Source organism: Theobroma cacao, chromosome 4 (assembly GCF_053813885.1).
Source record: "Theobroma cacao isolate CCN51 chromosome 4, ASM5381388v1, whole genome shotgun sequence".
Classification (NCBI taxonomy): domain Eukaryota; kingdom Viridiplantae; phylum Streptophyta; class Magnoliopsida; order Malvales; family Malvaceae; genus Theobroma; species Theobroma cacao.
The window spans coordinates 35,582,097-35,597,246 of record NC_142642.1 but is presented as its reverse complement, the minus strand read 5'-3'; the positions used below and the strand labels follow the sequence as shown (position 1 = coordinate 35,597,246).

The following is a 15,150-nucleotide window of genomic DNA, read 5'->3' as shown; positions in this document are numbered from 1 at the left end:
ACTAAGATTACTATATAGTGTAATGATGGGATAAAACAAGGTCACTTGCCATGCATGCATAATCTCAACTAGAGAGATCTTGTATGGAAGTGCTGTCATATCCAAAAAAAAGGAAAAGAAAAGTTTAGATAAAGGCTTAATTTGAAATTATGACTTGTAGTTAGATGTCACATTTTCATCAATAGGACAAGGTATACGGATGCATAAATTTGATTCCTCTTCATCAAAACACACGCTAACTTTTTTCTCTCTTTCCTTTCATACATTGACTAATAATTAATCATGTCGTTTTGGTGTGTTTATGTGGACAAAAAGTCATTTTAAACTCTGAAATATATAGTACATTAATTATTTTAGGCCTTTATTCTCATTCAGCTGGCAAGTTGATCATTGTTATTCTTTTCTTTGGGAGCATTTTGGTTAGGTGTATTAGGTGTTGAGTTTCACATGCCATTAACTTCAATTTCAATTAATCATGAATTGGAACATGAGACCCATAAATAGAAAATCTTAAATTCTAAATAGATTTATAGTGTATATATGGATATTAGTTAATTGTAAATTAATGAAAATTAATATAAACATATAGGTTTCTTGGCACATAAAATTGATTGGTTGATCACAAACCCACTTTTCCCAAAAAATGAAGAAATTGAAGAAAGCATGCTTTTCCTTTGTTCTCATTAGTGTATAACCCTTATGTAACTAGTTGTCGAAGTTTATATGAAAAGGTTAATGGGATTGAGAAAAAAGAAAAGAAAAAAGAAATACAACAAAATACAGGCCCATACAAGATGGGAATGTGAAGGATAATTGGAGTTCTTTGATTTCCTACTTGCAAATAATGGCATAGGCAGTATTAATTGGAGCATAAAGATGATCATCACAATAATATGATTGATCATGATATATATGATAGCAGCGCAATATTGGGATCATGAAGATGATCATCACAACAAAATGATTGATCGTGATGATACGATCGCAGCTGCAACAGCAAGTCCTGTTCAGTATAATGATGAAAATACTAGATAGAGTTTAAAGAAGTGTATTTAGAATAACTTATATTTGTTTAAAAGTTAGTATTATTTTTTCTTCAAAAGATTAAAGTTTCGTAACAAAATAATTTTATTTTTCTCTTAGAATTTTTCATGTACATTTTTTTCTTGAATTTTGTATAATAATTTCAAAAAATATAAATAAAACTATAAAAATTATTATGAATTTTTTCACAATTCTATTTCCTTAATCCAAGAATTTAATAGTTAATAACTTTAAACATTAGTATTTAATATGTTATGATATCCAATATAAATAAATGAATTACTTCGACTAAAGTAGCAAAAGTAATGATCTCATTATATACTAGAGTCTATGATAAATGTGACACTACCCTCATTTACATTAAAGTAATTATACAAATATGATTTGATTTGGAATTAAAGTAGTGTTTTAGCTCCAAATCCCGACTAGACCACCTCCGAAAGGGAACAGAAACGAGGCAAGGTTGGCTACATCGCAATCAAACTATCAACAGGGCAACATGGTGATCTAATTAAATCGATGACTTGCTAACTAAATCAACCGTTCGCCAGCTCTTCTGAGTGTGCGTGAAAGCTTTACGTGGATGGAACAGAATTGGTTTTCCCATGCAAGAATATCTATGAAAACATAGATACACTTATCTTTCAAAAGATACACGGGTTGTTGGCAAAGTCAGATGTAGTCTAGCATGGCAGAACTATCCAGCCAGCCCACCAACACAAAAGCGAGACGTGCGACTAAATTTCCTCTGGTCGCCATCACCTCCTCACAATCAACAAACAATTACCTAACAGACATGAAAGCCGCAATCACATTAAGCCCCTGATTAATTAAAGTCTGACACTGATTTTTTAACCAATAAAATCCTTCAGTGGTAAGGCGCTTCAATAATTACCATATCAGTTTGGTTGTCGACAAATAAATGAGAATGAAAATTTGCACAATTTGCTTAGAAATCTATGAGGATTCTGCAAAGAAAATCTTCAATTTGTTGATAGCTAGGCATTTTTTTTCTAAATTTAAGTACCCAAAAAAAAAAAAAACCACTTTTAGGAAGGATTCAAACCATAAGCCTCATCCTCAAAGAAAAATACTAAGTGGCCTAGTCTTGGTTGTTAACATTGCATGAACAAAAGAATTAGGCTTTAGGTTGCACATGTTCAATATCAAGGGGAGAGAAAGAATGCTCATGTTCAATTAACCCTCAAGCTAGCCTGATAAGAAACTACAGTCTATAGCTAATTAAACATCCTAGAAACCAAGTAAACCCCTAGCTAATGATTGGTTTCAGAAAGGAAAAGAGGAAAGAGGAAAAGAAGAAAAGAAAAAGGGCAGCTTTACTTGGTCTCCGTGTTGGTTGGTATAGTGTATCTCGGGAATCATATGAACCCTAGCTATCATTACTCCATCAACAATTCCACATTATTCTAGCTATAGCCAGTTTGCAAAATTTCCATGATCATGGAGTGCCCCTTTAAGGACAAAGAAAAGTTCAATTTCATTGCTTTACATATGTATATCTCAAACACTTAGTAAAAATTTTCGGTGAATTAATTTCATGTGAAACTTACAATCAAATGTATATAAACCAAACATGATTCTATCCATCTACTTCGATATCAATATCATATATAACATCAAATCAAATAAAACCAACGCGATCACGCGTAAGAATAACCTTGTCCCTATCTTTTTTTCATAGTATAGGGGCCCGGACCGCCGGGTTGGGGGGGATGAGAGGTTGGTGACTTAAGGCTGTTTTGTCGTTTAAAACCAAGATTAAACCAGTGAAATATATGTTTATATATTTCTAATGTTGATGGGAGGATTATATTAATATAATAATCATATTGTCGGTTGATGAATTCTATATTTTGACTACTTTACCTAGTTGAAAGCAGCATTGGATTAAAAAAGGAAAGTTTCTTTAACCCCTTCTTGGTTGCTTGAAACTTGTAAGTGGTAATCCTTAATATATGTTGGAGTAAGAATTTATGATGTCTAATTTAAAAGTAATTATCTTTTTCATTGGAGGGTGTACAAGAATATTGCTGCTAGAAAAGTCGAACATATAGTATTGGTGTATTACTTTTCTTCTCTTTCTCCTCCATTTTCCCACCAAACAGAGCAATGGATCAGCATAGGAATGATGGAAAAGATTTCTGGTATTTAGGTTTGATTCTTTTGAAACAGGAATTCTCAAAAGTAATCCCCCAAATATGACATAGTTTTGCTAGTACAAAATTATATGGCTATCATAAAAGGAGGGTGAGTGGCATACCTCATTCAAACCTTCGCATACACAACACCAGAATTTTCTTTCACAACTTTCTCATGGAAAGTAAATAATGTAAGGGGTAGCAAGGCCAGAAAAAGCAAAAGGCAAATGTTGGATTATATTTACCAAAATGACCTTAACGTATAACATGCATAATATCAATTTCTAATCGTTTCCAAAAAGAAAATATCTTCTTCTTCTCAGATAGATAGGGCCATAAAGGAAGTGGGGACCCTTTGCATCAGATCATGGAGACAAGCCCTGGATTTTCACAAGCACAGAAAAGCAGCGAGGGATCATATGATGCTTTGCTTTCTCTGTGTTCTTTAATTCAAATTTTGATAAAAAGGCAACAAGACACGATACCAACTAAGTAGTAATGTATAGACCTTGATTTTTCCATTAGGGGGTTCACCAAGTCAAAGAAGCGATTTCTTGCAGAAGCAGCCAAGAAAGATAAAGCCACCATCTTTCATCTCCTTTCCTTCTGCTCTCTCTCCTGCTTTATCTTTCCGGGATTAATTGCTTTTTTCCTGCTTGACCATATCACCCAAGTTGAATGTTTTCTCTTCTCTTTGGGTCTTTTTTTTTTTTGGGCCACAGGACCATGAAGACTTTGTTTAATCAAAGTAAAGCTTATTTTTGCATATACTGTACTCCTTGGGATATTATATAAACTATACAATTAATTTTTTAATTTGTTTTCATTTTTATGATATGTTCTTAATATGTTAATTTCATGGTTAGGTTTCTTCCTACCATTAAATAAGTGCACTGAATAATAATTCATCTTTCACTTTATATAGTTTTAGATTCTAGTACTATGTATCGAGAATCATATACTATACTTTACACAGAATACCTAACATTAGTATTTATATGTAAAATATAATTAATTTAGTAACCATATAAGAGTTGGGCATTAAGGGTATTTCACAAGCAGGTGATATAACTTTTAGCCTCATTATATAAGACCCTGGAATGCATAAAAAATTTGTCTTTCAACTTTCACACTCCACCATTTCACCATTACCCTCTTGCTCTTTTTTTTGTTTCTTTTCTTTTTTGTTCTCTTGTTGCTATAGAAAAACCAGACTTTGGTGGTCTTGACTGGTTCATGGATATTGATCCCTTCTGGATTACTGGGGGGCACTGGTTTATTTGTCATAGCAATTTCATGGCCACAGCTAACAAATCATCAATCTGTGAAACCTCAACAAAGTCACATGTCTTACTGCTCCTCTTTCTTGTGCTTCTCCTGATTTCCCCTCTCTTTGCCCGTCCAGCTTATATGTCCAAGGTTCCCATATGCTCCTCTTACAGGCAACTTCTCTCATCTTCAACCACAAATTTGCACCCATTTTCCACCTCTTCTACCCCAGCTGCTACCTCCACGACCTCCAGCACTACCAGCAGCAGTACTGCTACTACAGATCGACAGTTCAAGGCAGCTGCTCACGAGGTGCCTAGTGGACCAAATCCTGAATCCAACAAGTAAGCAAAGCAGCATCAATTTTCACCAACATTATCGTGTTCGATTGTCTTTAAATTTACCATCCTCATTCTGAATTCTCCCATCGCTCTGCTTTTTTTAATGCTGCAAGGATGTATATAAAGGCTACATATAGCAAGTAGTTATACTTGGAATATTCGTCTCAATTTTCACTTTGCCTGGATGTGTTACACTGTTACATGCATGGAATTATATACTTGTTTTATGATTTATATATACATATGTAAGACATTTTTCTAAAGACAGAAGAGAACAATTGCCCTGGTATATTGGTTTTATGTAATAGTTCACTCTAAAGAGAAATATGCTTCATTTCTGGTATAATTATTAGTTGCAGAGATGTGATTTGACATACTTTATGTTGTCTTTTATTGAGTGATATCATCGTAAATCAATTGAATTATTATATTATTTAACTTGACAAGCAATTACTTAATCTTGTCATAACAGTATTGAGATCTAAAAAATCTAAAGAAAGTCTTGTAGTTTTCAACAGTTTTCAGTATGGAATTTTTGTTTGAGGTGCAAACTCAAAAGCGAGCCCATTGCCCCATGTGAAATAAAGCCTAAGCATAGGCATCTTCTCGATGATCTGATTCTGAATCTGCTTCCAAATGCATATCCATCAAGCAGATGGGTTTTTGTGAAGCAAGGTTCTCACGAGGGAGAGAGAGAGAGAGATGCAAAGTGAGTTTCTGTGTGAAGCGGACTGGTGTTCAATGGTGACAGATCTGTCGTCTTTTGTTGTGGATGGTTGGTGGGTTTCCCTTTTGCTTTTTTAAGCTTTGGAAATCATTCAATTAAATGGGACATGGATTTTTCCTCATTTGTCTTGTCAAAAACACATGGCCCGAGAAATCTGAAACCGAAAAGTCATAAGATATGATTTGGTCATCACTAGTATTGTAGTGGGAAATCCTCTGTATAATTGAATACATTGCTCACTAATAACCATATAAAACCTTGATGATTCTCTTTTGTACTTTGTTCCATTAATGCAATTCCTTGTTTTTCTCTTTGCCGATTCCAAGCAAGCATCTGCCCCTCCTGTCAATCCAAATACTAGTGCATATTCTTACTTGCTAGCAAGGGGAAAAGATTAGATCTAGCTAGCTAGGAAATGGAACCCATTCTTCTCACTTTGGGTTGACAAAGGATTGTTAGTGTAACATGCAAATGCTAGACTTTTTTGAAAAATATAAAAGATTTCATCTTAGTTTATGTTCAAATTACTCTCCTACTTGCATAATAACCCAAGTTCAAATTTTGGTGGCTGCTAGTTTTGTCATTAACCAAAGAAGATAGGTGTACCCAAATGCCCTTTAAGTTTCGTACAAGATTTCAGTCGTCTTGTCATTTGTCTTAGCACATCGCTGTCTCTCTCATCATTTTCACTTTCACATATTACTGCATGAAGTCCTGGAAAAATTACGGCACGAAGTAAATAACAAAAGAAATATAAATACTACTGTATGTTAACATTATAGCTTAATCTGAATAAATACCATCATATTTAAACTGACAGATGCTATCATGGCAAAACCTTTAAACATAATCTCGACCAATTGGATGATTTTTCACCCTTGGGTGCAAAAGGTTTAAAGAATATGATGATAATTCAGTTTTTTCTTTTTATTTTATTTAGATTTATCAAAATTTGAGTTATATATATGGAAATATGATTTTTCTCTTATCCCGTAAATATTATTTCTATTACTTCTTAACACTGAATTTTATACCCTTTAAGTTGAAATATCTCATCTTCTAACCATTAATACTCCTGCAAGTTATACATATAGAATTTGAGTAAATTGTTAAGGTAAGGAATTATATACATAGATTTAAAAGCATATGTCACATTAAGAGGAAAACATTTCAACATATGAAAATCAGTTCAAGGCTATTATATGTGGTTGAGCCATATATATTTTGCTCACGTCCATCATGCAGTTCAGCATCAATTCTTTTACAGTTTATCAGTAGCCAACCGACAGGTTTTGGCCAGGGTAGTTAATAAAGGCCAAATGGGATTGTCAGTACTAATTGGGAGTTTAGTCCCATTAAAGGCTATAAGCCTACAACCTCTCGGGGAAGTGCAAGAGAAAGAAGGTTAGGGGGCCTTTGGCCCAATACAGCTACCTTCCTAGCCCAAAACACCAAGAAAAATATGAATGTTTATTTAGGGCATTTTGTGATGGTAAAATTTGAATATTGAACAAGAGATTTAAGACCAATCCAATCAATTTGGTAAAAAATCAGGTGGCGATGGGCCCATGGGTCACTTGGCTTTAATAACAGTTTTTGGTCTTTTCATCTTCCATAAAACATACGACTTTAAAAAGTTAGAAAAGCAACATTCAAATGTGGCCTAACACTAAATTGCCTCAGCTAGCTTAGGTTCACACACTTAATGCAAGGGCCGTAACCTGGCAGAGACCAGTTATTGCAGTACAATTTGTCGGTAGAGTTAGTAAATTCTTGTGAAACAGTAAACATATTAACAGCTAGCGTTGCTTCACTTCGCTAGTTTAATTTGGTGTTGGACATTATTTATATATATATATATATATATACTTGAATGTTTGTTGTGCTTGAACATTATCTCGTTTTAAGCTTGTATTGTATTTCTTAATTACTGAATGTAAAATCTTCTTTCTCTGTTACCCACCTAAGCTAAACCCAAAGCAACCTGCTGCAAGAATCCTTGTCATACTAACTAATTATTTATATTCTTCAGCCAAGAATGAACCTTCTAACTTAGTTCTTGTCCTGCTCTGGCTGCTAGTTTGCCTAGCTAGTAAACTTCTCTAGACGACTGACTTTTCTGTCGTTTTGGTTATAGTTGGAATTTGCAGAGGATTTAATTAACTCCCCGTCTCACTGGGCGAAAATTTCATTAACTACAATGCAACCAGCCATAGGCTCTTTTAATAACTAGGACCACTGATCAAGGCAAATGACTTCAAAACTACTGCTTAATTACTTACGACTGTAAACATTTTATTTGGCCCGGATATCAACAATAATTCTACAGTTCTTGTCAAGTAAATTAAAGCACTAAGTATGGTAGCTTGCCGGCCATTGTACACCATTATCCGACAGAAAATAAATGTGAGTGTCAATTGGTTACAGGCCTGCTGTCCTATTTTTATATTTACAACCTGCTATTGCGTTTCCACTGGTTGGTGACATATTTGTTGTTTACACAGTTACCTTGAATCTTCATATTTTTCAATTAATTGTTCTCAAGTCACGCAACGTGTAAGCAATGTTTAGACACAGAGAAAATTTTTATTTGCAGAGAAAAGAGATTACAATCTTACAAACTTGTCTTGCATGGCATTGCATGCAAGCGTGCATGAACAAGTAACAGGTTATACGAACACAAACCCTCTCGTATGTGTATGTGATCTATAAGCACATGCATCAGTACTGACAGACGAACAAGTTTCATCGAGGCAATGAGCATAGGGATTCCTAGTTAGCATTTGGCTAAAACCAAAAAAAAAAAAAATCATAAACAGCCAACTATGGATATCTGTAATAAACTTGAGGTTTTTTTCAATGTGTATTAGTGACGACCGCCACCACCAGCACCAAAGCCAGCTCCACCGCCAAAGCCAACACCCCCACCACCACCAAAGCCGCCGCGACCACCAAATCCTCCTCCTCCACCAACTGCTCCTCCACCTTTGCCAAATCCTCCACCAGCTCCAAACCCTCCCCCAACTCCTCCACCGACACCACCACCACCACCAAATCCTCCTCCACCCCCAGCACCACCACCAAGGCCTCCACCACCACCTGCACCACCTCCAGCACCTCCACCAAGCCCTCCTCCTCCTGCTCCACCTCCAAGACCACCTCCACCACCAATGCCGCCACCTCCACCAAGCCTATGGCCACCACCAAGGCCACCTCCACCCCCTAATCCACCTCCAGCACCTCCACCAAGCCCTCCACCACCACCTAATCCTCCTCCTACACCTCCACCAAGCTTGTGGCCACCACCAAGTCCTCCTCCGCCACCCAGTCCACCTCCTGCACCTCCACCAAGCTTATGGCCACCACCTAGCCCTCCTCCTGCTCCACCACCAAGGCCACCACCACCACCACCACCACCACCTAGCCCTCCTCCTGCTCCACCACCAAGGCCACCACCACCACCTAATCCACCTCCTGCACCACCACCAAGGCCTCCGCCACCACCTAAGCCACCTCCTGCACCACCACCAAGCCCACCACCACCACCACCGCCACCACCTAGGCCTCCACCACCTCCTAACCCTCCACCACCACCACCTAGGCCTCCACCACCTCCTAACCCTCCACCACCGCCACCCCCAAAACCTCCACCACCACCACCTCCAAGACCACCGCCACCACCAAAACCTCCACCAGCACCACCACCAATTCCTCCTCCTCCACCTAAACCTCCACCTCCACCAAAACCACCACCTAGACCACCGCCAATTCCATGCCCAAAACCCTTCTTATATATTCCACGTCCTAGACCTCCTCCCTTGGCCTTGAACAAAAATGGACGATGAAGCAAACGCTTGTCATCTTCAACTCCACTAACTTCATCATCAGCAACCACAAGACCATCCACAAGAAGAATACACAAGAAAGCAACCACAAAAGAACGAGCAAAAGCACCCATTGTTGACTAGCTAGAAGCTTAAGCAAAAATTAGCTCACACTACACAGTGCAATGAGTGAGTAAGGTATATATAGCAGTAAAAAGAGCTAGCCTTTTGCTTCAACAATTGTGAAAATAACCCAACTGTCACGCGTGGATGAGTAATGAGGCTCATCTGTCTTTGACAAGCAATTTATTCCGTCCAACCGTCCTCCCTGAACCAATCACAAATGCGGTCACCGTTTGCTTTGGAATTGGGATTTGACTTGTTTAGGGGCTGGCTGGCTCTTCTCTTTTAGCTCATGGCTTCTTTTATTTTGTTTTTTAAAATGCTGGATTGACTTATCTGGATTAGAATTTGCTTGCTGTAAGAGAGCAAGTTGAAACACTAACGTGACTTCATTAATGGGGATTTTCTTTTTTGTGCCATTAATGAAGCAGCAGCAGCCAAACTGGCAGACAATGTGCCCCCGCCAGCAATGTTTAGTTGGTTTGGCGAGATTTGTATGAGCTCTTATACAGTTTGTGGATGTGCTTGATGTTTGTCTATTTTTTTCAACCAACTTGATGCGAGTTAATTTTTGAATGAACTTGAAATGGTTTTATTTATATGACGAAGGAAAATTATGAAAAAAGAGTTATATATATCATTAAAGATTATAATTTTCAAAGAATCGAAACTTTTCCGAAGTACTTATTAATTACAGTATGATACTCTACGAGTGAAGGGAAAATGGAAACGCTACACTGATTGGGGTGAGGGGCGATGGGGCTGGTTTTCGTGTTGCATGCTTGATCACCAGCTCCGGTATAAAGAGAGCTCAATGTTTGGATATCAGCTAAAGGCTGATAGGAAATGTAAACAATGAAGGACTTGAAACGTTGTATCTTTGGCAGAACCTGGATGTTAATTACATTGAAACAAGTCTTCTGTTTATTAATAAAAAGGTTAAAGATTTGTATCAGATAGTCATGCTCTCCATGTTGATAGTCAATATATGAAATATTGCTTTTTTTTTTAAAAAAAATTACAGTTTGAGGATAACGTAATATGATTTATATCAATTAGATGCATGGAATTAAAGAAACATAGAATTTAAACGCCATGTAAATACTTGTATTCCTGCCCTTCAACACTGGTTCTGCATCTACTCCTTCAAAGGGTACAAGTAACAATCTTAGTGAACATAATATTGTGGCGTACATGAATATTATAGCCCAAGAGGATCACGACAGGCATGGTACTTCAGGGTGTATTGAAGCAGCAGTTCCCTGAGCATTTTTGCAGAAGGCATGGATATCCTGACCAGGAACAGCTGATGTTATGTTAATATTATCCATTACGATGTTGCTGCAACCCACAACATTGCTGCAGCTCAGATCGATAGCAACATCGCTGGCAGATGATCCGTGAATATCAGAGTAGGTAACATGGCTCACTTGAATCCCTGCAGCTGTTTCCTGTATCAATATCATATATATCTAACAAATGATTATGCCTCAGATAAAAGGTTAAAGAGATACGAACTAATTATATGGATGAGAGGAAATTTTACCAGTACTTCTTGAGGAGGTTTGCCCTTATCTTTATAGAACTGGTCAATAATAATGGGGTTTCCGACGTTGTCAAAGCCGATGTGCTCGAAATAGATATTCCTGGCAAAACCTGATCGGTTCTACAAAATTTTATTCATATAAGTCCATTTTCAGGCTTTCAGCAATGAGCGAAAATGAAAATCTGATAATAAACGTTTATGGATTAGTCTTTTCATCACTTCAATTTTAATTACCTGAAATGTCTTGATTCTTACTCCATTCTGAGTATGATTGAAGTTGCAGCTGTTTACATGTACCTCTACAACTGTGTCATTAGCTCCACCGTCACCAAGGCTCCCAATACTGCAAATGGAGAGAGATTTTATGGGTAAGCTGGCAACTCAAGCTCTACTCAAAATGAAGTAAATGTTTAATAAAATCTCAAATAGCCCTTCCAAACGTTTCTAGCAGAGAAAGTTTTTTGTTTCAAGAGTGAAAGAAAACAGGGTATTGAACAGAGACCTGATACCGTGGCCCGGTCCACAGTCAACACCAGTGATGTTGATAAAAGATGAGCCACCATTGATCGCAACACAGTCATCACCTAGTGGAACAAACAATGCAAAAAAGTAAAAAAAAAAAAAAGAAGAAACTATTGAATGTTGTACCAAAAGGTTTTGTATTTGGAGTTTGCTTGCTTACCAGTTCCAATGCGAGAATCTTGAATTACAACGTTGCTGGAAGTAGCAATGTCTATTCCATCGGTGTTTGGGCTGTCCTCAGGGGCAATAATGTGGATATTAGATATGCTGACACCTACACAGCCTTTTATAGCAATGTGGGTCCTTGGACTGTTAAGATGGGTGAGTCCATGTAATCGAAGTCCATTGCAGGCGTAAAAATTTAGAGCCTACAAATGACAGATGAATGATAAAAAAAGTAGTACCAGGAGAAAGTAGTTAACATAAAAAAAAGTGGCTAATTTAGCATGAAGTTTCTCTGAAATTAAAGGGGAAACTTACTCCGGGTCGCTGCTGGCAGCTAATAGAAGACCCCTGAGAATAAAAATGGATGTTTTCAGACGTTAGATTGATGAAATATTAAGGTGAAAGGAAAAGATTAATTGGGTTAGGGGTGATGAAGTAACAAGTGCTTACAAAAGTTGCCTTTATCATGCAAGATTTCCACCAATCGGAACCCTGCCCGTCAATCTTCCCATCTCCATCAAGGATAAGATTGTCAATCCATGCGAACTGAATCCAAGTGTTTAACGTATCACCTGACCAGGAAGTGCCTAGGGGTGCAATGAGTGTCCCTCGAAGCTGCGTCAAACAAACATAACATGGCAATATACAGCAAAGTTATTCTAAATTGGAATGTTAAAAGAAGACGAACAGGTCCAAATATCTTCCTTTTTTTTTTTGACAAAAAATATATGTATTCTTACAATAATGACCAACCCCTTAAAACTCTCCTTTTTCTCGTATCAATACATACTGAAATGTAATCCGTGAAGAAGAAAGTTATCAGCATCGGAACAACTTGGGTGTGCCTGAAGAAATTTTACCTGAAAATGAATGCTGTTGGCCTTGCATGGACCCTTAAAAGCAACTGGTTTCAGCAGGAATGTTTTCCCTGGCGGCACGTGAAGGGTTGCAGCCTCTTGACTCGTATTTGCACTACAAACATCTGTCCAAGCTTTGTTGAATGCCTTCGCATTCAACAGGGCAGTCAAAAACACAGTCAACATTTTCTTTTTTATTAGGAAATTAAATTATGACACGTAAACATGGAGGAGAGAAAAAAGAGAGAGAGCAGGAATTTTACTTCTGAATCATCTGTTTGGCCATCTCCAGCCGCACCATAATCCACAACGTCAAAATATGTTGTTACACTCTGGATTTCCTTTCCAGAAGCGCGAGCATAATCCGTCGTTGAAGGCATGATCAGCCTGCTACATGAACAGGATGAAGCAAGCAAAAGAAACACAGTAAAAGCAATAACACCTCGCATGATTAACTAAATTATCTAAGGGAACTCTGGAAAAAGAAAAAAATCATGACTAGAATTTTCTGAAGACCAAGAAAAATATTTGGAGGTGATATTATATAAATTGCAATATTGGTAACACCATTGACGCAAATTACGTAGCAATATCAGGTAAATAATCCCTTTGAATATGTTAAATATGCCAATAATTGATATTCTGATTACCCTTTAAGTAAGAGTTGATTGCATTCCTTGAGGGCCAGTTGTTGGCCTGATTTCTTTGCAATATTTGAAATTATCTGATGAAATTTCTAATTTTGGTACATTTGTTGAATTCTGATTGATATAAGCTTTTGTTGTTTTATTTAATTAATGCTATCATCCCTGGTGTTGAAGCTTACCACGCCTGATTATTTACCAAAAACAATAGTCTCAATACTAACAGTGTAGTGTTTATATCTTGGTTAAAAACTGATTATTTACGAGATTTATTTTTTAATGATGTATGTTACAGTGAGTACAAAAAATAAAATGAAAGCATCTCCCTTAAAACTTAGATGGCTATGCCTTTTGAAATTTTCAAATTGAAGGGAAAAAATATGATTTAAAAGTGTAGGCAGAGCACGATGTCACGGATTTTGTATAAAAGAAATATGAATTAAGTTTTGAATTTATAAATAAAAAATTATATCACTGATATGATAAATTGAGATGAATTTTGAACATAAATCAAAATCTATCTATTTTTCACCGGTATGAGGTTTTGTGAGATATATCAAAGTGGAGGTAAACATTCTCTCTCCTCCATGGATGAAAGACTTAATACAATGAGATCATTGCACAATAACGTGAAGGAAAATGTCTTGAATTAAGGATTGAGTATGTAAGAATGAGATTATCTAAATTTTATTAACAAATTTATGGAAAAAAATCTTTTGATTTGATTTAATGCATGAATTTATTTTAGAGATTGATATTGACCTGAATTGATGTAATGGTTTATTCATCGTTGGATGAAAGACAAAAATCTCAAAAATGGTATGTTAATTCATTAATAAATTGTAAAGTTGCAAAAAGTCAAAGAGAAAATCGCTGAAATTGGCATACGAGGTAAGAACAAATTAATGTTATGAAATCTTGAATTAATATTACTTGGATCATAATTTGGCTGTACATCTAGACTACCTCTGTCGTTTGACCTCGACGAAGGATGTTAAAGTTCATAATTTTGAAAGATAATGATTAATATCTCAAAAATTATTTTGTTATAATTAAGCAATTCTTATCATTGAACTAATTGAAGAATTTTTTTCATTAAAATACGATCCATATACACTTTTATTATAAATTCCGAATAATAGATTTATGGACATTGGTTAAAATTAATTAAATAGTTACTTTCAAAAATATTTTATCTTTTAATGTGCTATTTTTAATATTAAAAAAAGATGAATACTATTTTCGCAATTTTATTAATCTCGATAGGCATCAATTAATTTTTTTTTGCCTAAAATGCTCTTAAAATTAAAATTTATTAATATTAGATTCTAAAATTTAAAAATATATTGTCCTCCATTAGTCATTCTTAATCATAATGAAAGAAACAGTGGCATCATGTGTAAATTATTCAAAAATAATTTTACAAGTTTAAACAATTTATAATTTTTTTCTAATTTAGATTCAAACTTCACTATTTATTTAATAAGTCTGAAAATCAAATTGAGATTTGTTCATCAAGCTTATTAAGCTTAACATCGAGTTTGAACAAGTTTCAGATCAGTTACGAAAAGATTATTAGCCATCAATACTTTGTTTGTTTAATAGTTAAATAATTTAATAATTTAATATCTGATCTGGTAATTACTATATAATTTTCTATTGAAAATATCAAATACAAATCTTTTTCTCTCAATATTAAAAAAAAAAGGTCAACCAGTTTAGGTCATTCAATTTTCATGTGTACTATATTATGTATACATGAAAATAAACACTTAAATAAGTGATTATGCTTTCAAAAATATATTATTTGAGTTTTTTTTTTTTAAAGTGTAGATAAGAAACAATGAAGCAATACATAATTAAAAAGAAATCAAATAACTTCGTTTATATAAATTTAGCATAAATTTTAATTTATAAACTATTTTAAAA

The 15,150-nt window shown here is 35.6% G+C and overlaps 3 protein-coding genes across 3 annotated transcripts; 1 reads left to right on the top strand and 2 right to left on the bottom strand.

The window, feature by feature from the left end:
• Positions 1-4,315: 4,315 nt before the first annotated feature.
• Positions 4,316-4,981, top strand: LOC148763347 (uncharacterized). The gene has a single exon (XM_088805263.1). The coding sequence runs from the start codon at positions 4,440-4,442 to the stop codon at positions 4,818-4,820; it is 381 nt and encodes a 126-aa protein (XP_088661389.1). The 5' UTR covers positions 4,316-4,439; the 3' UTR covers positions 4,821-4,981.
• Positions 4,982-8,106: 3,125 nt separating this feature from the next.
• LOC108661522 (uncharacterized) lies at positions 8,107-9,505 on the bottom strand. The gene has a single exon (XM_088805819.1). The coding sequence runs from the start codon at positions 9,496-9,498 to the stop codon at positions 8,407-8,409; it is 1,092 nt and encodes a 363-aa protein (XP_088661945.1). The 5' UTR covers positions 9,499-9,505; the 3' UTR covers positions 8,107-8,406.
• A 1,147-nt stretch (positions 9,506-10,652) lies between these two features.
• Positions 10,653-13,026, bottom strand: LOC18602746 (putative polygalacturonase At3g15720). Its single transcript, XM_018119339.2, has 9 exons — positions 12,841-13,026; positions 12,581-12,724; positions 12,171-12,335; positions 12,036-12,068; positions 11,716-11,923; positions 11,536-11,617; positions 11,268-11,376; positions 11,034-11,153; positions 10,653-10,938 (listed from the first exon to the last, which is right to left on the bottom strand). The coding sequence occupies exons 1-9, from the start codon at positions 13,024-13,026 to the stop codon at positions 10,705-10,707; spliced, it is 1,281 nt and encodes a 426-aa protein (XP_017974828.2). The 3' UTR covers positions 10,653-10,704.
• Between the last annotated feature and the right edge of the window lie 2,124 nt (positions 13,027-15,150).